Source organism: Palaemon carinicauda, chromosome 14 (genome assembly GCF_036898095.1).
Source record: "Palaemon carinicauda isolate YSFRI2023 chromosome 14, ASM3689809v2, whole genome shotgun sequence".
NCBI classification, from domain to species: domain Eukaryota; kingdom Metazoa; phylum Arthropoda; class Malacostraca; order Decapoda; family Palaemonidae; genus Palaemon; species Palaemon carinicauda.
This window is the reverse complement of record NC_090738.1, coordinates 19,437,713-19,462,712: the sequence shown is the minus strand read 5'-3', so window position 1 is coordinate 19,462,712 and position 25,000 is coordinate 19,437,713. Positions and strand designations below refer to the sequence as shown.

Below are 25,000 nucleotides of genomic sequence, written 5' to 3'. Positions count from 1 at the left end.
AGAAGATTCTGGAAAACTTAGCATTCTCAATGTACTTCAGAAAGACTGCGGGGAAGTCTGCTTTCTCAAAAAGCCAGAAAGAAGACGGAGGAAGTCTGCTGTCTCAAAAGACTTCATAAAGACTAAGTGAAAATCTCTTGTCTCAAAGGACTTCGAAAATAATCTAAGGATGTTTGCTGTCTCAACAGACTTCATTAAGACTAAAGAAGTTGTCTGCCTCAATGGAATTCAGAAAGACTGTGGGGAAGTTTATCTCAAAAGATTTCAGAAAGACTGTAATGAAGTCTGCTGTTTCAACTGACATAAGAAACACTATGAGTAAGTCTTCTGTCTAAACGGACTTCAGAGAGACTGTGAGGCAGTCTGCTGTCTCAACTGACATCAGAAAGATTGTGAGGAAGTCTACAGTCTAAGCGGACTTCAGAAAGACTGTGAGGAAGTCCGCTGTCTCAACTGACATCAGAAAGACTGTGATGAAGTCTGCTGTTTCAACTAGCATCAGAAACACTATGAAGAAGTCTGCTGTCTAAACGGGCTTCGGAAAAACTGTGATGTGAGGAAGTGTGCTGTCTCAACTGATGTCAAAAAGACTGTGAGGAAGTCTGCTGTCTCAACTGATGTCAGAAAAACTGTGAGGAAGTCTGCTGTCTCAACTGATGTCAGAAAGATTGTAAGGACGTCTGCTGTCTCAATTGATGTCAGAAAAACTGTGAGGAAGTCTGCTGTCTCAACTGATGTCAGAAAGACTGTGAGGAAGTCTGCAGCCTAAACGGACTTCAGAAAGACGATGAGAAAGTCTGCTGTCTCAACTGATATCAGAAAGACAGTGAGGAGGTCTGCTGTTTTAAATGACATCAGAAATATTGCGAGGAAGTCTGCTGTTTCAGAAATCAGAAACATTACGAGGAAGTCTGCAGTTTCAACTGACATCAGAAACATTACGAGGAAGTCTGCTGTTTCAACTGACATCAGAAACATTACGAGGAAGTTTGCTGTTTCAACTGACATCAGAAACATTACGAGGAAGTCTGCTGTTTCAACTGACATCAGAAACATTACGAGGAAGTCTGCTGTTTCAACTGACATCAGAAATATTACGAGGAAGTCTGCTGTTTCAACTGACATCAGAAATATTACGAGGAAGTCTGCTGTTTCAACTGACAGAAACATTACGAGGAAGTCTGCTGTTTCAACTAATATCAGAAACATTGTGAGGAAGTCTGGTGTCTTAACTGACATTAAAAACAATGTTAGGAAGTCTGCTGTTTCAACTGACATCAGAAACATTACGAGGAAGTCTGCTGTTTCAACTGACATCAGAAGCATTACGAGAAAGTCTGCTGTTTCAACTGACATCAGAAACATTACGAGGAAGTCTGCTGTTTCAACTGACATCAGAAATATTACGAGGAGATCTGCTGTTTCAACTGACAGAAACATTACGAGGAAGTCTGCTGTTTCAACTATTATCAGAAACATTGTGAGGAAGTCTGGTGTCTTAACTAACATTAAAAACAATGTTAGGAAGTCTGCTGTTTCAACTGACATCAGAAACATTACGAGGAAGTCTGCTGTTTCAACTGACATCAGAAGCATTACGAGAAAGTCTGCTGTTTCAACTGACATCAGAAACATTACGAGGAAGTCTGCTGTTTCAACTGACATCAGAAATATTACGAGGAAGTCTGCTGTTTCAACTGGCAGAAACATTACGAGGAAGTCTGCTGTTTCAACTAATATCAGAAACATTGTGAGGAAGTCTGGTGTCTTAACTGACATTAAAAACAATGTTAGGAAGTCTGCTGTTTCAACTGACATCAGAAACATTACGAGGAAGTCTGCTGTTTCAACTGACATCAGAAGCATTACGAGAAAGTCTGCTGTTTCAACTGACATCAGAAACATTACGAGGAAGTCTTCTGTTTCAACTGACATCAGAAATATTACGAGGAAGTCTGCTGTTTCAACTGACAGAAACATTACGAGGAAGTCTGCTGTTTCAACTAATATCAGAAACATTGTGAGGAAGTCTGGTGTCTTAACTGACATTAAAAACAATGTTAGGAAGTCTGCTGTTTCAACTGACATCAGAAACATTACGAGGAAGTCTGCTGTTTCAACTGACATCAGAAGCATTACGAGAAAGTCTGCTGTTTCAACTGACATCAGAAACATTACGAGGAAGTCTGCTGTTTCAACTGACATCAGAAATATTACGAGGAAGTCTGCTGTTTCAACTGACAGAAACATTACGAGGAAGTCTGCTGTTTCAACTAATATCAGAAACATTGTGAGGAAGTCTGGTGTCTTAACTGACATTAAAAACAATGTTAGGAAGTCTGCTGTTTCAACTGACATCAGAAACATTACGAGGAAGTCTGCTGTTTCAACTGACATCAGAAGCATTACGAGAAAGTCTGCTGTTTCAACTGACATCAGAAACATTACGAGGAAGTCTGCTGTTTCAACTGACATCAGAAATATTACGAGGAAGTCTGCTGTTTCAACTGACAGAAACATTACGAGGAAGTCTGCTGTTTCAACTAATATCAGAAACATTGTGAGGAAGTCTGGTGTCTTAACTGACATTAAAAACAATGTTAGGAAGTCTGCTGTTTCAACTGACATCAGAAACATTACGAGGAAGTCTGCTGTTTCAACTGACATCAGAAAAATTACGAGGAAGTCTGCTGTTTCAATTGACATCAGGAAAGTCTGCTGTTTCAACTGACAGAAACATTACGAGGAAGTCTGCTGTTTCAACTAATATCAGAAACATTGTGAGGAAGTCTGGTGTCTTAACTAACATTAAAAACAATGTTAGGAAGTCTGCTGTTTCAACTGACATCAGAAACATTACGAGGAAGTCTGCTGTTTCAACTGACATCAGAAGCATTACAAGAAAGTCTGCTGTTTCAACTGACATCAGAAACATTACGAGGAAGTCTGCTGTTTCAACTGACATCAGAAATATTACGAGGAAGTCTGCTGTTTCAACTGACAGAAACATTACGAGGAAGTCTGCTGTTTCAACTAATATCAGAAACATTGTGAGGAAGTCTGGTGTCTTAACTAACATTAAAAACAATGTTAGGAAGTCTGCTGTTTCAACTGACATCAGAAACATTACGAGGAAGTCTGCTGTTTCAACTGACATCAGAAAAATTACGAGGAAGTCTGCTGTTTCAACTGACATCAGAAACATTGTGAGGAAGTTTGATGTTTCAACTGATATCAGAAACATTGTTAGGAAGTCTGCTGTTTCAACTGACATCTAAAACATTTTGAGGAAGTCTGCTGTTTCAACTGATATCAGAAACATTGTTAGGAAGTCTGCTGTTTCAACTGACATCTTAAACATTGTGAGGAAGTCTGCTGTTTCAACTGATATCAGAAACATTGTGAGGAAATCTGCTGTTTCAACTGACATCAGAAACATTGTTAGGAAGTCTGCTATTTTAACTGATATAAAAAAACATTTTGAGGAAGTCTGCTGTTTCAACTGACATAAAAAACATTGTGAGGAAGTCTGCTGTTTCAACTGATTTCAGAGACATTGTGAGGAAGTCTGCTGTTTCAACTGATATCAGAAACATTGTGAGGAAGTCTGCTGTTTCAACTGACATCAGAAACATTACGAGGAACTCTGCTGTTTCAACTGACATCAGAAAAATTACGAGGAAGTCTACTGTTTCAACTAACATCAGAAACATTGTGAGGAAGTCTGCTATTTCAACTGATATAAAAAGCATTGTGAGGAACTCTGCTGTTTCAACTGACATCAGAAAGATTGTCAGGAACTTTGCTTTTTCAATGACATCAGAAACATTGTGAGGAAGTCTGCTGTCTCCACGGATTTCAGTAAACCGGGGGGAAGTTTTTTTTTTATCTTAACAGACTTCAGAAAGTCTGTGAGGAAGTCTGTTGTTTTAACTAACACCAGGAACACTGAGGAAGTCTGCTGTCTCAACTGACATCAGAAACATTACGAGGAACTCTGCTGTTTCAACTGACATCAGAAACATTGTGAGGAAGTCTGCTGTTATCAACTGACATCAGAAACATTGTGAGGTAATCTGCCATCTCAACGTGTTTCAGAAAGCCTGTGAGAAAGGCTACTGTCTTAACTGACTTCAGAAACATTGTGAGGTAATCTGCCATCTCATCGAATTTCAGAAAGGCTGTGAGGAAGGTTGCTGTCTATACTGACATTAGAAATACTGTAAATATACCTTCTGTCTCAACGGACTTCAGTGAAACTGTAGGGAAGTCTGGAATTTCAACAGAATACAAAAACACTTTGGGGAAATTGCTGCCTCAACCGACATCCGAAAGACTGTAACGATGTCTGCTGTCTCAACGGACTTCGGAGAGACTGAAATGAAGCCTGCAGTTTCAACAGGCTTCAAAAACACTGTGGGGAAGCTCCTATCTCAACTGATATGAAAAATACTGTGGGAAAGTCTATTGTCTGAACGAACTTCAAAAAAAAAAAAACTGTAGGGAAGCCTATAGTCCCAACAGACTTCGGAAAAGCTGTGGGGAAATCTGCTGTTTTACCGACTTCATAAAGATTGTAGGGATGCCTGCGGTCTCAACTGACATCAGAAATACTATTGGGAAGTCTGCTGTCTCAACTGATAGATAAAGACTGGAGAACTCTGTTTTCTCAATGAACTTTAGAAGACTAAGGAAGTCTGCTGTCTTAACAGACTTCAGAAAGATTTTGGGGATGTCCTCTGTCTCAAAGGATTTCAAAAAGACTCTAAGGAAGTCTGCTGTCTCAATGAACTTTATAAAAACTGTGGGGAAGTCTGCTGTTTCTGAACTTCAGAAAAACTATGGGGAAGTCTGCTGTTTCACTGGACTATGTCGTCTCAATGGACTTCGGAATGACTGTGGGCAGTGTGAGGAAGTCTATTTAGTCGATGAACCTCAAAAAAGCGTATTGTGATGTTCTTTATAGATATCAGACTTCGGAGAATTTGAGGTGAAGTTATTTTTCTTAGTTGATTTTGGAATAAATAGAGACATTCTATATTATTGGTGGACTTCTAAATATCCACTACGAAATTCACGTTCTACATACTGTCCCAGTTAGACTAAAATAGTTTTATTAGAACCTTAAACTTTGAATTTATTGAGATGGTACTAACTAAGAAACAATAGTTTGTAAGGGAGATTAAGGGAATACCTTATAGAATTACCTAAATGAGTTGGATTAATACATTGAAACCAGAAACTATAATATATGAAGCATAAAAATTGGAAAACTTTACACTGAATTACGACTTTTCATGTCATTATTCAAATTACTGGTGATATATTATTTTCAAGAGAGAGAGAGAGAGAGAGAGAGAGAGAGAGAGAGAGAGAGGGGGGGCACAAATGCACTGTCTGTATACCTTTCGAAAAGTATACCATTCACTTCACCTGGCCGTAAATAAAACAGATATTAACATATGAGAAAAACAGGTTTCAATTTGCAGGAGAGAGAGAGAGAGAGAGAGAGAGAGAGAGAGAGAGAGAGAGAGAGAGAGAGAGAGAGAGAGAGAGATATTACTATCACCCTTCCTTACCTTGAAGTTATAGATCTTATTGGCGAACTTGAGGAACTTCTCTGGCATCAGCCACCTTCCCGGCATGAGCCTCACCATTCCCTTGTCGATGTAATTCCCAAAGTGGTTTCTCATCTCCGTAAGCTCACCCTCCTCCAGCCATGTCACGTCGTGTCCGCTGTCAAGCTTCATCTCGACTCTGTCAGGAGCATTAAAAACATTTGAGGCTTTGTTTTTGATTGTTCAAGTTATGAGTTCATATTCTATTATGGGAGTTTAGTTCATGAGACAATCAGGTTATGTTCTGTCGGAGTTTCTTGTTCTTAGTTTTTTTTTTTTTTTTTTTTTAATAATAATAATAATAATAATAATAATAATAATAATAATAATAATAATAATAATAATAGAGGTAAAAATGCTTTTCTCTGCCAAGGCCATTAAATTCAAGATACGCTTTTTAAAAGGGGGAAAGTAAGCAAACAAGCGATTGATTCTGTGATTTCAGCTGGACTGAAGTGCAGAATCATGTTTGGATTTTATCTGCTGTGGGGTAAGTGGGTGGCGCTTCAGATTCGCAGATGGTGATTTTTGGAATTTTCGATAACTTATCAGATTCCTTCAGTGCTTTCAACTCTCGCAGTTTCATCGTGGTTAAAATTCTATTGAATTGTAAACAATACGATAATGAGGACAAAAACAAGAATATTTTCCAAATAAAAAATGAATAAATAAAATTAATGAAAAATGTGCACTTCGGAACCAAACGATGTATAATGGTGTTTTGATGTGATTCAGACGTAGGTATAAAAGGAAGATAGTAAAATGGCAAAAAGGTGAACACTGTACCAGTGTGTATATATATATATATATATATATATATATATATATATATATATATATATATATATATATACGTATGTATATACAAACATACTGTACATGCATAAATACATAATTGTGTTTTACTCACTATGATCAATACAGTACTTGACCGTGAATCCTCCGAGGCAGACTCCCAGCACAAACTGAGTCTGAGATACTTAATGGTTGATGGTGTGTGTCCCTTGCCTCATCACGTGAGGTTGTTACCTAACCGTTTCGTAAGCATTGAATTGAGTAACTTACTGTTGTAGGCCTCGCCGTCCTAGCTATAGAATGTAATCTATTTCAATTACAATTCTAGTCTTAACAAAGACATTTAAGGCAATACTTCATCAAGGGTGAATTTTGTTTATTTTGAATATCTAAGAATTTATTCAGGATTCGTGTTTCCTGAGACTGTTGGTATTAAATATGTTTTACTAACGTACGCGACCCTTCAAAAATGACGGCTTCATATTTAGATAGATATGCACACAAGACATACACATATTTAACCCTAACCACTCCTCCCCCTCTCCTAACTATAACTCAGCAATTTGTGTGAGATTATGGTTTCCGCGTGTGAACCTTTCAGGGTAGGCTGGCTACCCCATATCACCATGGTATGACTACTCCTCTCCCCCAACCCAAGGGACGGGGAGAGACCTAGTATTCATTTGTTTGGCAATGCCGCTCAGTGAAACAGAAAAGATACACACACACACACACACACATTATATATATATATATATATATATATATATATATATATATATATATATATATATATATATATATATATATATAAATAGCCAGACACTTGGTCTTTATTGTACAGTGGATATTATCTAACTATTAGCAAATGTATATCCGATAAGTGTTTATGATGACTGTTTTTTTTTTTTTTTTTTTTATAATAGTTGCATAAATTACAAACGCGTGCCCATACATTATAAGTTCTTTCGTCCTCATAGGTTTACAGTTTACACCTTCGAAAATTATTTGTTATTCGTACGTTCTACATATCTATTGGTAGAATAGTTTAATATGTGCATCGACTCGCTAAGAATGCTGCTTCAGTAGATGGGCCATCATCATCATCATCATTTCCTCGTACGCCGATTGATGCAAAGGGCCTCGGTTAGATTTCGCCAGTTCTCTATCTTGAGCTTTTAATTCAATACTTCTCCATTCATAATCTCTCTGCTTCAAGCTTCATAATCCTCAGCCTTGTAGGCCTGGGTCATATTGTGGTTAAATTGGTATCGACCTTCCTCTTCATGAAACGCCATAGGAGCGATCCTAATATGACGTAGAAATTTAAGAGAAAGTATAATAGAATATAAATGTTAGGAACACGCAAGTGAAAACAAAACAGAGATGTGTTCGCTACAGCATAGTGGGGAAATAAAGTTACAGAATACCAGAACCCATACAAAATACTGTATTTAGAATAACGCTGCTAATAGATGTTACGCTGAGGCGCTATCATACTAAATTCAAATAAGCCAAACTTTAGTTTCGTACACTACTGTACGTATCTACTGCAGACACGTGTCTCTACTTTATGGTAAATATTAAGCTAAAATTAAACAAATCCATTATGTAAGCTATACCCAAGGCTTAGGAATTGTTGGTAATGGAAAGTGCGTGCTGTGTTTTCACAGACAACAAGCCAGCATTAGCTTATACAGAGAATCCCTCAAGCGAAAAAAGGGAAGTTGAATAGCAGACTGAATTTCGTGGGGTCATACAGTGTCGCTGGCCTTCCTCAGGCGAGTCAAGTGAAACGAGAGGGTAAATTGGCTTCTGACCTCGAGGTCACGAAATGACCACTGGGTCGAAAAGAACGCCAAGGTGTAGCTTCAGAATCGAATGTAAGAGATTGATTAAAAGTGGTTTTGGGGTTTGTGTGAGCAAGTGCATTCTTATATGGGTGAATTGATTACAGACAAAGAAGGAAATTTAATTAGACTTAAAGGAATTTTCCATGAAAATTAGTTAGATAATAATTTGATTTTTCTTGGCTGGTAACACCAACAGTGAAATCTCCCTTATATAATAAAGAGCAAGTGTGTCAGGGTATATATATATATATATATATATATATATATATATATATATATATATATATATACAGTATATATATATATATATATATATATATATATATATATATATATATATATATACTGCATATATACACCCCCCCACATATATATATATATATATATATATATATATATATATATATATATATATATACAAATACATATACACTTATATACTTTCCTTGTCCCGCTTATCTGTTATGATTTTTTACCAGCAATTAAGAAATTTGTTTATAACAATTGGCAACAGCATTGGGATAGTTTAACCGAAAATAAGATGAGAGAATTTGCGATTGTTATATCCCCTTGGAGGTACAATGGGATGCCCCGAAAATAGAAGACTACTCTTTGTTGTCTTCGCATTGGTCACACTCGGATGACACATGAGTTTCTGCTGGCTGGCCAATACCAACCATATTGCGACGACTGTTTGATAACCTTGACAGAGAAGCATTTGTTGACTGAATCCCCCACTTATAGCACAGAAAGCAATAGATATCTGTTTGAGGTTCGGGGTGAAGATGGCAGGTTCATCCTTGCCAAGATCGTTGGACATTATGTGTCGTACAATGCTAGTGGCATTATTAAATTTATATCAGAAGCAGGTCTTCTTAATGCTATTTAACTTTTATAACATATTTACCTTTCTGGTTTTAACTGAATATTCTTTTAATCTTTATTTATAATAAACGATATCGGTGTCAATGACCATCGATGTCAGGATGCCAGAGAACTTCAAATCATTCATTCATTCCTTGTCCCTAAGGTAGGGGGAGAGGGGGTAGCCTTATCCTTGTGAGAGGGATTTCCGTATGCGTGTGTGTGCGTATTTATCTAAATTTTCAGCCCCTTCTTAACGGATTGCGTACTCTAGTTATAGGATAATGGGAAAAGGATAACACTACCACAGTTATTAAAGTAGATAAACAATGAAACTAACTAAACAGTTGAACAAGGCAAACAATTTATTACGGGGAAATTAATAGAAGGAATAATAACACTTTGAATTCTACAAAGAAAAATTGCAGCTTTTATTGAATAACTTTTATATTTTAGAATATCATAGTACAAACAAATATATAAAATTAATAAATAACAAGGTAAAATTTATTTAATAGCTTATTCATACATCTCATGGATTACGAATTGTGAATTTTGTAGCTCCAGCTAAATAAATCGTTAGGGAATGTTGCGGTGTAAACATTACAAAGCATCTCACGTATGATGAAGTATAAATTACGAGCCTTAAATTGCCTTTGGTTCCCGGTAATTACAATGAGAAATTACTGACAGCTATTCATTGTGGGCTCTGTATAGAGCCGCAAACAAGTGATAATCACCTGAAACGACTGGTAATTAACTCAAAGTAATAGTTAATCAATTACAGAGTAAACCTATTCTCCATAGACTAATAACTAAAAAAGAAAAATTATTCTTAATTTTAGTGTTTATGATCAATAAGTCGAGGAGACTGAAATCTCTTTATGGAAAATTAATTTTTATATCCCCTGTTCTTGTTACCTAACGAATTTGTATTTTATATCAAGGTTTTCACCACGCTCTTAATAATCTTGAAAAGTCACCTCTCAGCCTAGACCGAATGCGCAGCCACTTTCCCCATGACGTCACAACAGCAAGTTTTCTTCTTCTTCTTCCTCTTCTTCTCTGTGTTTCAAGTAGGACAGCAGGTCAAGCACAACAAATGAACCTCCACACATGCAGTCGAGATATTGCCTTTTCTTCCGACTCCGTATTTGAAGCCAGAGGCCAATTGGGTCCAGGTTCCTCTGAATCCACAGGTCAACTTTGACCTCTGTGTCAGGGGGTTAACCTACCTCTCCAGTCAGAAGATTCACTTGAGAAAGTTACCGGATGGGGATTTGGGGTGGGGAGCGGGAAGAGGAGTTGGGGATAGTGTTAGTACGATGGTGCTCCGGCGTAACATTGTCAGGTCTTATTTTGTTTTCAACAATTACACAGAAAGGTAAAATCGTATTTTTGGATGAAGTAAGGAGTGACAAAGCAATATTTGTCTTTCATTATAGAACTGGTGTACGCAACCCGTCAAAAATTACTTTTAGATATTTAGATAAACATGCACGCACCAGTGTATAACTACTCCCTCAGCCTTACCTGAGGGACGGCGAGAGACTGAGTAGTTATAAGTCTAGCAATGCCGCTGAGCGTAACCGGAAAGATATATATATATATATATATATATATATATATATATATATATATATATATATATATATATATATACATATATAAATATATATATATACACACACACACATATATATATATATATATATACACATATATAAATATATACACACACACACACACACACACACATATATATATATATATATATATATATATATATATATATATATATATATATATATATATATCCAGACACTTGCCCTTTACTATATAGGGGAGATACTATAGTGATGACTTTTGTCTCAATTTAAAAAAACGCGTTGAAGCTGTTTTGTGCTGAAATGGCAGTATTTCATCTTCATCCGAAATACATTCATATTAATTGTTGTTTCTAAGGAAGTTACGCTAAATTGTCTCTACTAAGATGTGAAATTTTCTTTTTCAAATAAAAGATAATTTTATTGACATTTGTTATCTAAATTTGGCGTTCAGGTTAACTATTTTATGAAATCAAACCAGTACGGTATGAGTATCTTTCGCTCTCTCAAATGGTGCACTCTGATTGCTTTTAAATGATAACTTGATGTCCAAGATTATTAGACCCATTGGAATTTTCATATATAGTTTAAAACAGTAGTGCAATACAAATGATATCCACATACATACATACATACACGCATACACACACGTAGATATTTATATATATATATATATATATATATATATATATATACATATATATATATATTCATATATATATTTATATATACTGTATATATATATACATATATAAGTGTATATTGTATATATATACATATATATATATATGTATATATATTATATATACATATGTATGTATATATATATATATATATATATATATATATATATATATATATACACATATATATATATACTGTATATATATATATATATATATATATATATATATATATATATATATGTATATGTATATATATATATATATATATATATATATATATATATATATATAGTGTATATATAACGAATAGACAGCGTCTTAGCAGCGTCTAAAATTCGAAGGCAGCTTCTCCACGGAAATTCCAACTCCAATTGCTTTCTGTAATCAGAAACTGTTTCATTACAAAAAAAAAAAAAATAAAAAAAATAAAGGAGCATCGTGACCACAATTTGTTGTAAGGAAAGCTACCGCTAAAAATGTAATTGAGTCCGAGAATGCAGATCCCATACCAAATTTCTGCGGGAGCGTATAAGCTTCACAATTTGGTCTGCTTTGAACCAAGGTATAAGATGGCATTCCTGAGGAACCGACGTCGGTTCGGCTGCAAAGGATGGAATCGGGAGCTTCATGAGATTCTGTGAAGCCTTTTGGGAAATCATTTATGCATTTAAAGAATTATCTTGAATTTCCGTATTTATATTTCAAAGAATCTAAAGTTTTCATTTATCAGTTTTGTTGAATGTTTTCCTAATTTCCAAATATTTTTTGTATTCAATTTTCACCACCATAAACTTTATATTAAAGTGTAGTTCCAAAACTCAATGTAGTCCCGAAGAAAGGTTGCGAAGTGATCCGAAACACGTTTCGACACCAAACAGCAAATGGAAAAAAGTAATTTTTTTTTCTGCTGTTATCCTGAAAAGTCTGCAGGACGATCTGTCCGGGGAGAAGCTGTCTTCGAATTTTGGACGCCGCTGAGACGTTGTCTATTCATTATAAAAGTAGAGTAACATCCACAAGAAATATATATATATATATATATATATATATATATATATATATATATATATATATATATATATATACAGTATATCAACAAGTACTTACCTTACGATACTCCACATGATTTTTAGGTCCAACATAAACTCCAAATGTAAATCAAATTGATGCTTATAGGAAATGAAAATAATATTTCGGAGAATATTTCTCCAACGGAGTTTATTTGCTCCCCATTTTAAACATAAACAGATGAGATTTTGTCTTAGAAAAAAAAATCCAATTGAAATACACAAGTCATATTATACATATTTTTCTTCTTTATCAGATATTTTAGGTTACTGATACTGTTCAATTTTTAATCCGTTATTCACAAACGAAATGAAACCGGTGAATATGTAGATTATCAAGAAAATAAATCAAGTGTAGTTATTACTACTGTTGAAAATACTAGTGTACACGGCCCGTCAAAAATGACGGCTAATTATTTTGATAGATATGCACACACACGCACCCCTGTCTCACCATTATTATTATTATTATTATTATTACTATCCAAGCTACAACCCTAGTTGGAAAAGCAAGATGCTATTAGCCCAGGGGCTCCGACAGGGAAAAATAGCCCAGTGAGGAAAGGAAATAAGGAAATAAATGGTATGACTACTCTCTCTTCCCTCTAGCCGAGGAACGGAGAAAGGTGAGCGTGACCGGAAATTTTATATATATATATATATATATATATATATATATATATATATATATATATATATATATATTATATGCATATATAAATATATATATATATATATATTTATATATATACTGTATATATATTCATATATATATACTGTATATATATAATAATAATAATAATAATAATAATGATAATAATAATAATAATAGTAATAATAATAATAATAACAATAATATATAGTCAGACACTTACTCTTCATGACATAAGTGATATGACCAGAATAATTAGACCAGCAAATAAGAATGTTTCTATTCATCAAAACAGTAAAACATTGTCTGTTCTTGAAGAAAGTATGACTGCTAATGATGTAACATGATATCTATTGCTTCCCAGATTATTTATTACTTATTTCATAATTGAATTTAATGCCGAGTCCATCTAAGTTTTTGTGAATCCATTGATCAACCTTGGCATCCATGTCAGGAGTCAGTTTACTCTTCCAGTCGCCTGATTCACCTGGAAAAGTAGTAAAGAATAGGGTATAGGGCAGCAAAACAAAAGATTTATTTTTTATTATAGACAAAGGCCAATGTGCTGATTTTAAAGAAGCTTATTAGATTATAATATATTAGACTAGGTAGTATAGATGGTTTTAGTTTGCTCTACTAAGGAACTTAAAATTATCATTATCATTAAAATTTTTATTATTGAAATTATCAACACAGAGCTATAAAAGACAGAAATTTCAATAAAAAAGTATTAGCTGAAATCACCTTTGCTGAAAGCAAAATAAAAGAATTATTTCTTTATAAAAACAAAAGCCATTGGTACTGGTCCTTCTGTTACACAGAGCCAAGAAAGAAATAAAGTTATGAGTAAAAGTGATAACTGAAATTACCTTTCCTGAAAGCAAAACAAAAGAATTATTTAAAAAAAAGCCAATGGAACTGGTCCTTCTATAACACAGAGCCAAGAAAAAGTACGGTTAGAAAAAAAATGTCAACTGAAAATACCTTTCCTGAAGAACCCGCCTTCCTGTCGAATGAGTTTCTCATCGAAGACCTTCACCTGAACACTTCCAACTGGGACATCAGGCACGACGGCGTTACCCCTCCCTTGCATCTCCTCAAAGGACGTATATCTCACAATCCTCTCCAGCTGCGCCTCGGTCAGGTTCGAGTTGAGGAAGGAGTCGAGAACTCTGATTTCACCCAGAGGGTTTTTCTTCAGGTCTTCGTAAAAGACGAAATGGAGGTTTGGGTGATTTCTCCTCTTCCAGGCTTCCTCCACGTGAGACCAGTAAGGACCGTACAATACTGGAAGAAGGTGAAATGCATCGAATGTATTCGCTTATGCATGTCATGCTAAGCATAAAAGAAAACTGCTCTCTCTCTCTCTCTCTCTCTCTCTCTCTCTCTCTCTCTCTCTCTCTCTCTCTCTCTCTCTCTCTCTCTCTCTCTCATACACACACACACATATACATATATACATACATATATATATATATATATATATATATATATATATATATATATATATATATATATATATATATACATACTTATATATATATAAATATATATATATATATATATATATATATATATATATATATATGTATATATACATATATATATATATATATATATATATATATATATATATATATATATATATCTCCTTTCTGAGTTGAGATACCGTAACGTGGTAAAAAGGTTTGTGTATACCCATGATCAGAAAAGCTGCACTAGTCAGGGCCACTCATGTTATCAATCCGTAGTAGCCAGCGTGGTTATGAAAATTGGCCAAACTCTAAATGTGAACAAGAACATGTCTGAGGCCTCTACCGTGCAGTGAACTAGAAGCGGCAGCATAATCACATATATATATTCTTACGAAGCTGGTCTAGTGTAGAGTAAATATCGTAGTTTATTAACAATTTTAATTATATTTTTTTTTATATTGTTTTCATTTGTGCATTGAAGAGATGATACTCAGCCCATACTCATGTAGATATAAGTATTTTATGTAAATTACATAAGACTTTCGTCGTGAATTTCATTGTACTTTTTATTCAAGTTAATATATGTGAATTTATATATATTCTTTAAGAATTAACTTTTTATTTCACGTATGTTTGCTATGAAGTCTTGCGTAGTCTATTTGAAAGTGTTGTAGGATTCATGCGAGATAGGAACAAGGGCTTAGGTAATGTTCTTTTATATTTTATGATGTATTGCGTCATGTTTGGGAGAGAGAATGTTCAGTGATACGTGCTTTCGAAGCTTCGTGATGCCCGGCGAGAGGATGGTATCTTTTTTTTCATTTCGGGGACAATAGGGGGATGGAGCTAGCAGGGATAGTCATCTCGCGGGTGCGTTGATGTGTATCTAAGAGTTGCCTGAAACTCCCCTGATTTGCCTCTTGGCATTTTTATCTAGTTAGAAACTTTGACGCTTGGGTACCACCTCATGCTACCAGACCTCGATCCTGGAAGATTCAGGAAGCATTTAGATTTGATATATAAGGTGACCCAAGGTTGGGTTAGTCACTACGGGCTGCAAGATTGCAAGAGCCCGTGTCTGGCCCAAAGGGCCAGGCAATCTTCAACAACAATGGGTAAGTCAGAAACAGATAGACGTAGAGATGGAGTTGAACCGCAGCCTGAAATAGCCTCTTTCCCCTCTCCCTCTCTCTCCCGCAAGTAATCCAGTGTATATGTCGAAAGTGTTTAATGCCTTGGTGTGTCCTCTCCTAAGTGACTCTGTGCCCCAAAGCAAATCGTGTGTCAAGCAAGATAAAATGTGATTTTTTAATTCATTGTATTAGGGTGATTGTTGGCATTGTATAACGTTACACCTCTAACAATCAACTACGAAATTTATCATCAGAATCCTTACAATCGTCATCAACGAAGTATTGAACGAAATCTTCGAACGTCCCTACATAGGCCTGACCTCTGTTGATCCTGCTATGATGGTGGTAGGATACGATCACGTCCTTCGGATTTCGCGCTACGTACACGACCTGAGGATATTTCAACGTTATTATTATTATTATTATTATTATTATTATTATTATTATTATTATTATTATTATTATTATTATTATTATTATCTAAGCCACAACCCTAGTTTGAAAAGCTGGATGCTAAAAGCCCAAGGGCTTCAACAGGAATAAACAGCCCAGTTAGGAAAGGAAATAAATAAACTAAAAGGGAAGTAATGAACAATTGGAAATAATATTTCAAGAATAGTAACAACATTAAAATAGATCTTTCATATGTAAACTATAAAAATAGACTGAAGTCAGAAAGCAGGAGTTATAAGGTCGAAGGCTATAACAAGGAAAAATAGCCCAATGAGGAAAGGAAATAAATAAACTACAAGGGAAGTAATGAACGATTAGAAATAATATTTTAAGAATGATAACAACATTAAAAAAGATTTTTTATGTATAAACAATAAAAAGAAACTTATGTCGGAAAGCAGGAGCTATAAGCTCAAGGGCTACAACAAGGAAAAATAGCATAATGAGGAAAGGATATAAGAAAATAAATAAATCACAAGAAAAATAATGAATTGTTAGAATATAACATTTCAAGAAAACAATGCTAAAACACATCATATATATATATATATATATATATATATATATATATATATATATATATATATATATATATATATATATCAGCCTGTTTAGCAAAAACATTCACTGTTTTGGTCTCAGCAATTAGTGAGTGTTCTGCATTTCCTTTCTTTACTTTTTCAAGTCAGGAATATATTCATTAACTGCTTTCTACGTGAAATGTTATAAAACAGTGTTGTATTAATAGAACTTAATTGGAAGATATATAATTCAGAATAACGGTAGTTCACCACATGTGCAATGACAGCACTATTTCTAGGTGCAGTTATGTATAATTTTAATGGATAACATTTAGCGATAACCACCCTTTCTTGGTTGGTGAGAATTGCATTATAATAAGGAGAGCAATACTGAGTGGCTAGAACATAATTATTCTAAGCCTTTAGGACTAAACTAGAAAATAAACAGTGTTGAAAAGATATAGAGCGTCATCAAGCGAATTAGAATATCAGTACAGAATCAGTACTTCAAATATATAAATTCAAAAACAGTGATTATGCATTTCTAATAAAAACGAGGTCGGTGTATTCAAACTAGAAAATTCCAAAAAAAAGAAAAAAAAAGCAATTAATAGAAATAAAACAACCTTGGTGATATCCAGCAGAGAAGGAGACAGCAAAGAAAATGGCAGGTGAGTTTTGAGGACTCTGTGATCAGGCAAGCATTCTGACAGCTGCAAGTACATCCCATCTTCGGCCTGTCTTCCCGGACACCATCTTTTGAAGGCGTCGAATAACGGATTGCTTGCTGAGTAAACGTCTTTGGTTTTGAACTGGGGCAGGAAAGCATCTAATCTGCCAGTTTCCAAAAGGATCAAAGAGATTAATGAACGTAATCAAGAAATTTCTCAAGAAATACGTTTTCTGGTTTTCTAGCTTACTTGGGACCTTTCACATTATCTTAAGAGGATATTTTTCCTAATAAGGCATCCTACAGTGATCGCACACATTTCCAAGGTCTTTGCAAGGAAATAGTCACTCGATTTAATTTCTTACTTATGGAGTCTAACGACTTAATAGCCTTCATTTTTTTGTGATTTTATTTTCTTAAAGGACTTTCACATCTGCACCAAAAATAATAGTAGGAGGAAGTTAAATCATCTGCTTTTCTTGTTTTATTTTTGTGCAATATACTAATTGATTAATAAAAAAAAAACTATAACAAAGCAATACATTAACTGCGGTTTATTTAAATGAATGTTTATTAACCAGTTGGTTTGTTTATCTTCATAATAGATCGGTATAAGATTCTGTTCTATTATAACTGTCTATGAATAGATTGATAATAATTTTGATAATAATCATTTTCATAATTTCAATAATGACAATAATGCTTTCAATTATTTTAATAATGATAATAGTTTTAACAATTTTAGTAACTGATTTTATTTTCTAATCACAGTATAAAATTTTATACTCATGTTTACTGCGTACTATTTGGAATGTTTTAGATGAGAATTTGTATTGTGATAATTATAATAATGAAAATGATAACAATGACAGTAAATTATAAAATTTCAGGTAATAATAATAATAATAATAATAATAATAATAATAATAATAATAATAATAATAATGCCTAAATCTTACTCAAAATAGGGAGATTTCACGTCAATGGGTAACTCAGCATCAGGATTATCTAAGTTGGGGTTGTTTCTCATGGTCCACACGATCTCCTGCATCCAAGTTGTACCACACTTGGGCCAAGTCATCACCATGACGTCACTTACTTTGTGCTTTATAGAGAGACAGAGAGAGAGAGAGAGATTAAGAAAACTACGTTATTTTAAGTAATTTAATTTTCCAGAATTGTTATACACGTTGGCCATAAAAATTAGTCTCAAAATATCTACAATTAACTCATAAGTTTCAGGTACGAAATACAGCTGACAATATGAAGAAAAAGAGAGTTTGTATTCCCAAACCTGAAAGTTGTAAATCCTGCTGGCAAAATTTGTAAAACCTTGAGACAAGAGCCATCTCCCGGGTGTCAGTCGAATTAGGCCTTTGGTATAACCTCTGAAGTCATTAAGCAGTTTGTCTCTTTCAAATCCATCTATGGGATTCGCAACATGGCCGGTGATTAATTCCATTTTCGTATGTACCTATAAATAAAATACAGGATGAATTAATGTTACAAGGCCAGTGTGAGATATGAATTTTAGATCATCAGAAGTCAATTGCATCTACCACCTCTTCTTGCAATTCATGTGGGATGAAATTTGCATTTTTGGCGAGTTTAAGAAAAAATCTAATTATGATAACCTACTTCGCCATACAGCTCTTCTTGTAACCAGTTTTTTCACTCTTGTTATATGCGCATGCGCCAAGTCCCGGGTGCGTGTTGTACTTGTAGTCTTTTGAATCTCGGCTGTACAAGACTGTTTACAAATAAGTATGCAAAGTTAATTCACTCGTAGCTCACCTCATTGGCGCTTGGAATTACCATTGAGATTTCACATCTGCATAATGTTTAGATACAAATAACAGGAATAAAAAATACACTTGCAACAAGGGACCAACACCGAGAGCTAAATGTGCCGTTATAAAGATTCATTTTGTTGGTCGACATTATTCTAAAGGACATAGTCTTAGACATAAGTGTACATCACAAACCTTTAATGTCTTTGTTTACACTCGCGAAACAAAATTTTAGCACCCCCTGATCAGATAATAAGGCAAAGTCAAGATTGCAAATAGATCATGTGTTGTGACAAGTAGGTGTGTCAGGTTAGTGACTACTTAACGAGACTGAGGCTCACTTTTAGTCTCACACGGGTTAGGTATATTCTCACAAGCTTCGTGATTCACCTACGTTTTCCACTGACCGGCTAATGCAGTTTTTCTTCAAATTTTCTCTTTTTTTATTTAGTATTTATGCTTACCCCAATGTTTCGTCTTAACCATGCTTCATAGTCTCCATATCTATCTACCCTTCGTCATGATCTTATCCACGTATGACACTCGAGTAACCTCTCTTATAGTTCATTTCTGTCTGTCCTGCTATTTAGCTCCCAATATTCTTCTGAGGGCTTCGTTCTCAATTCTCAAATCTACAAAATCTGTTGAATATTGTTTCATTGTCATACCATGACTCGTGTGCATACTGTAAAACCGATCTCACCAAAGATATATAGCCTGATTTTCATAAGTAATTTCAGGCAATTTAATTTCCAAATTTTATTTAACTTAGCCAAAGTCTGATTTGCTATTTTTCAATCTTTCATTAAACTCCAATTCTAAAGACCCTGTATTAGAGATCATAGTTCCTAATGTTTAAATGATTCTATCTCCTTATTCCTTTCTCCTTTCAATATTTAATCTTCCATTGCAAATTCAGTTCTCACCATCTCTGTCTTTCTCTATTTATTTTGATCCCAACCTTATGTGATATTTCATGCATTCTGGTAAGCAAGCGTTGCAAACCGTGGGGTGTTCTGCTAATAAGGACAACGTCATCAGCATACTCTAGTTCAATTAATTTTCTATTAAAAATGCAGTCCAATCCTTCCCCACCATCCCTAACTATTCTATGCATTACAAAATCCATGAGTAGGATAAACAACATAAGTGATGACATATTTCCTTGCAGTACTCCGCGGTTCCATGGAAATTCATATGATAATAATCCACTATTTAGCACTTATTCAAATTTACATATTCAAGAGGAACACAATAATAACGCAGGGCTCTCCACAAAATTGGCTGATGCACACTATCAAAGACTTTTTCAAAGTCCACAAATACCATCAATAGTGAATTTCTATATCTAATTGCTGTACATGTCTCTAAACGAAAATTTGGTCGGTACAACTTCTGCCTTTTCTAAATCCTGGTTATGCATGCCTCTGTAATTATTGCAATCAGTCAAGTCTCATTTGCCATTTTTCACCAACACTCCCAACTCCCATTTATCAGGTTTTGCTTCTTCAGGCCATATTCTACAAAATAATCCATCTACTTTTCTGTTGTATGCTTTCAGTTTTAACACACACGCGCGCACACACACACACACACACACACACACACACACATATATATATATATATATATACTGTATATATATATATATATGTATATATATATATATATATATATATATATATATATATATATATATATATATATATATATATACATGTGGGGGTGTGTGTAAGTATGTATGCGTAATTACACACTTTAAAATTATCCACTATCAAGTTATTTCCGAATTTCAGTCGTCACTGATATAACATTTAACGTATTCTTCAATACATATTACGTTCTATTCCTCAAATTATGCTCACCTTGCATACTCCTTATCCATTGCCTAAGCGCCCAGGCAGTGTGCATACTAATCTCCATGAGCAAGCTTGATAGTGGTCCACTATCAGGGATCTTGTTATTATCATGGGACGATTGACTCGATTGCAAAGGTCCATTTCTGATAAGAGAATGCATGCACACTGTTTATCAACATAGATTTGTCTCTTTATTTTGGCTTGGATTGCTACCCACTCCCCCAAACTACGGTGAAAAAAACAAATGACAAACATGTTATTAACACTGTTTGAAGGCATAAGTAGGCATGCAATTTACCCAATCGGGAAAAGGAGGGAATTCCCATGTAATGAACTAAATGGTGATTATCTTTAAAATGTCCAAAGACAATAGTTAATATTATGCGAGGGAATTTATGTGACACAGGCAAACGACTTTCATGAAGTTCAATTATGTTTTGAAAAATTAAATAGAAATGTTGAATTATAAAAACAATAATACATAGAATTTCTAACATCCAAGAAAAGTAATTTACAAATGAATAATTTAGCCTAATAAAATACTGAGATAACAGTTGCTAATTGTATTTATACGGGACTGTTTGTTTTTTCCTTGCTGTAATTGTGTACTTATTCCCCGTATTCTTTTCTTTATTGTTACTTATATTTTCAAAGAAGTGATACGAATAAAGAAAGGGAAATATAGATTCACTGCACGCTCTACGTTTAAATCTTGCTCACAATAATTTCACGACATAAATGATGCAAGTAGAAAATATTTACTATTCTCTTTTAAAAAAGCCTTGTAATATTTAGCGTTCAAAATCCCATGGGAGGGAGAACGGAATGTCATCCACACCAACTGCAGATATTCGTTATGATATAAATAGTCTCAAATCGAGAAGAAAATATATTTCAGTTTATCTGTTCTACTTTAACATTCTTTTGGTAATCTACAACCATTGACGATGGTTTTAAACGCTATAAGTAATATTTCTTATCACTACATGTTTATTTTTTTATTATTATTATGTACAGTTGGACACAGGAATCCATGGTACACCCTGCAACAAAGAAGTACACCCTATCACACCCATAAACCTGGAATCACACTAGGCTTTTTTTTTTTTGCCAGCAGCAAGCCGTTGCTGCCCAAAATGGAAAGCATGGTAGCTTGTTGCTCGAGATATTGGCTTCCCTACTGGACGGGAAGCAGCAAGCACAAACTGCGAGAATGTCGCAAGATGTAAACACCCAAGATGGTGGCTGCAAATAGGACGTGTTCTTGCTTGGCAATCTTGGGTCCAACAAGCCTCAATGGATAATAGAAATCTGCTTTGTTCATCCTGTGACAGTTGTAAAATTCTTCAATTCACGCAATATACCGATAATATATATATATATATATATATATATATATATATATATATATATATATATATATATATATATATATATTACTCCTATAGTTAGAAAATTTCTGGGCGTCATGATGATACAGCTGATCGGTTTCGTTTAACTTTTTCCTATTTGCTCCTCGAACTGCAAGATCGTAGAGTGGTGCTGCTACACTTTTGCTCGTTATCATCGGCTGGAGGGTGGCGAAAACCTCGAGCAAGTGTGATTCCACCATAATGCACGGTGAGTTCCTGTGTTTAAGCCCAGCCCACCAACTCTGCCACCTCTCTCTACCCTAGTTTTTTTTTTGTTACTCACCTCAAAGTAAGGGTATGACAGGGTGCACTTAAATGGAGCAAGGTGTAGCCTACCGGGGACTCCTGTGTCCAATTGTACCTAATGCGTCTCTCACATTTCGTGAATCAGTGTTACATGCTATAATAACGCTCGAACAGGTTCTAAAGAAGCATACCTATATCTATCATAAATTAAAATGCAGAGAGAAAGATCTGAATGGATAACATAAAAAACAACCAAACAGTCATTCCTGGCAGGATAACATCAATCGAAAAGCACAAATAAAAACAACCTCAGGTTGAAGTAAATTCTGTTTATGGTTTAGTCTTAAGCCATTTCTGAGTGTTGAGATAACGCTAGTGGTGTTTCGAAGTTGGAATTGTTCTCATTCTATCCATTAGAGCTTTGACTAATGATGTTTTGACTTTAGTTATCTCTATTTGTTTACTTATTGTGCTTATTCATTAGAATGTTTATTTTTTTGCTGATTTTCGTATCTGTTGACGTACTTGTTTTACTTGAGGATAGATAAAGTCTCTCCATTAGGCAAAAAATGTCCCGATATTGGTTATCTTTATTTGTTTGCTTATCATGTTTACTGATTGGAATTGTTTTTTTTTTATTTGTCTGTTTACGTGCTTGTTTTAATTAAGAATCTATAAAATCATAATTGTATTTCTAATTCCTTGCTATATTCAATAGCGTATGCTGATTATTATTAGTAAAATTAATAAACAAACCAAGTTTGCATTACTCTTCATAGAAAAATTTACAATTCATTCCATTCCGCACATTTTCCCCAATGGTTCACTTCAACATATTTTTTATTTATCTGTGTAATCGCTTTATCTAATGTCATAGAGGTTGAGTAAACTTTTTCTTCTTTCGAGTTATCTTCTTAACCAATTGTATTTTTCATACCCCAATAATACGATAAATTCGGCCAGTAACGTCCAAGATGTTATACAAACATCTAATTAAAGACACAACTGACCTAATCTCAAAGTAGAATAGAGAGACTTATTACGTTTTTCAACTTTAAATTGCCTTAAATTGCAATAAGAACCACTCAGACGATTCTTGTTTTCAAGAGAAGTTGCCTTATGGAAGATAGTGTTCGTCTAGGAATAATAGATTCTATTAATCCTGGTGTTCTTCATCCTCGAAAATGCTGAATCTACTTAAATCGTGGAGGATTCCTGATTGAACAATAATAATATGATACACCCAATGAAGCTACATATGTCATAAATAGTGTTTATAATATAATATATAATTTGATCCTTTGCCCCGTTTTGGCTTGGACACAAATGTTACAATTCTCAGCCTAATTAAGCCATACTAATGTATGCGACCCGTCAAGAATATTTAGATAGATATGCACAAGATTAGACTTTGGATATGCACACATGCGCAACCCCCTCTCACCAGGGCATGACTTCTCTTTCTCTCCCTTACCCGAGGGACAGGGAAAGCTGGTGGTGACCGGAAAGAAATTTATATATATATATATATATATATGGGTGTGTGTGTTTTAATATATATAATGTATATATATGTGTATATATATATATGTATATTATACACGTGTATATATATATGATATTTATATATATATGTATATTATATATATATAAATAAATAAATAAATATATATATATATATATATATATATATATATATATATATATATATATATAGGTGTGTGTGTATTAATATATATAATGTATATATATGTATATTATACACGTGTATATATATATATACATATATATATATGTATATATATATATATATATATATATATATATATATATATATATATATATAGCCAGACACTTGCTCTTTATTATATTGGAGAAATGATTCCCCGTTATTTTAATCAACATTATACTCATTCATCAGTACTGCTATCACTAGATTCAACTTGAAAATTAACGGTGTAGTTTATTCGGAAAACTCTTTCTCCTTGCTTTATTTGCTAAATTATTTACCAGCTCTAAATTCATATATTGTTTCGTTAAAGAGGAAGGAAAAATTCAAAGATGTTAGGTAATAAGCTAATGAGTTTTAAATGAAGTTCTAAATTATGCATTGCTTATAGATTGTGCTCTAAGTCTTTCCTATTGTTTAGAGATATCTCCAGATCATGATAATGATCCAGATATTTTCAGTTAGGGTGCTAGATCTAGAATTTCTAGGATATAAAATTCAAAAATAGACGAACGAGAGAAAATAGGCAAAAGAGTCTTGACCAGATATATAGTTTGAGTAGATATATAT

General features: G+C 34.1%; 2 protein-coding genes and 1 long non-coding RNA gene across 5 annotated transcripts in view; 1 reads left to right on the top strand and 2 right to left on the bottom strand.

Moving 5' to 3' along the window:
• Positions 1-5,751, bottom strand: part of LOC137653822 (sulfotransferase 1C4-like) — a 5,950-nt gene extending 199 nt beyond the window's left edge. The window contains exon 1 of the mRNA XM_068387473.1: positions 5,580-5,751. Coding sequence (XP_068243574.1) covers positions 5,580-5,750 — 171 coding nt within the window. The 5' untranslated portion in view covers position 5,751. The remainder of the gene's footprint in view (positions 1-5,579) is intronic.
• Positions 1-25,000, top strand: part of LOC137653459 (uncharacterized) — a 191,139-nt gene that overhangs the window by 7,379 nt on the left and 158,760 nt on the right. The gene's annotated exons all lie outside the window — the stretch shown is intronic.
• On the bottom strand, positions 13,366-21,179 carry LOC137653455 (sulfotransferase 1C4-like). Of its 2 annotated transcripts, XM_068386857.1 has the most exons (8): positions 21,050-21,080; positions 19,033-19,144; positions 18,689-18,868; positions 18,354-18,499; positions 17,351-17,558; positions 16,014-16,140; positions 14,127-14,429; positions 13,366-13,629 (listed from the first exon to the last, which is right to left on the bottom strand). In XM_068386857.1, the coding sequence occupies exons 3-8, from the start codon at positions 18,854-18,856 to the stop codon at positions 13,508-13,510; spliced, it is 1,074 nt and encodes a 357-aa protein (XP_068242958.1). In that variant the 5' UTR covers positions 18,857-18,868; positions 19,033-19,144; positions 21,050-21,080; the 3' UTR covers positions 13,366-13,507. The 2 variants fall into 2 exon arrangements, with proteins under 2 accessions (XP_068242958.1, XP_068242957.1); XM_068386856.1 differs by lacking the exon at positions 19,033-19,144 and having other exon boundaries at positions 21,050-21,179.

Coding starts and splice junctions, on each gene's coding strand:
- LOC137653455 (XM_068386856.1), bottom strand. CDS start 18,856: ATGGAATTAATCACCGGCCATGTTGCGAATCCCATAGATGGATTTGAA. Junction 18,500..18,688: donor GCAGGATTTACAACTTTCAG/GTTTGGGAATAC, acceptor CTCTCTATAAAG/CACAAAGTAAGTGACGTCAT. Junction 13,630..14,126: donor AGGCGGGTTCTTCAGGAAAG/GTATTTTCAGTT, acceptor CTACTTTTCCAG/GTGAATCAGGCGACTGGAAG.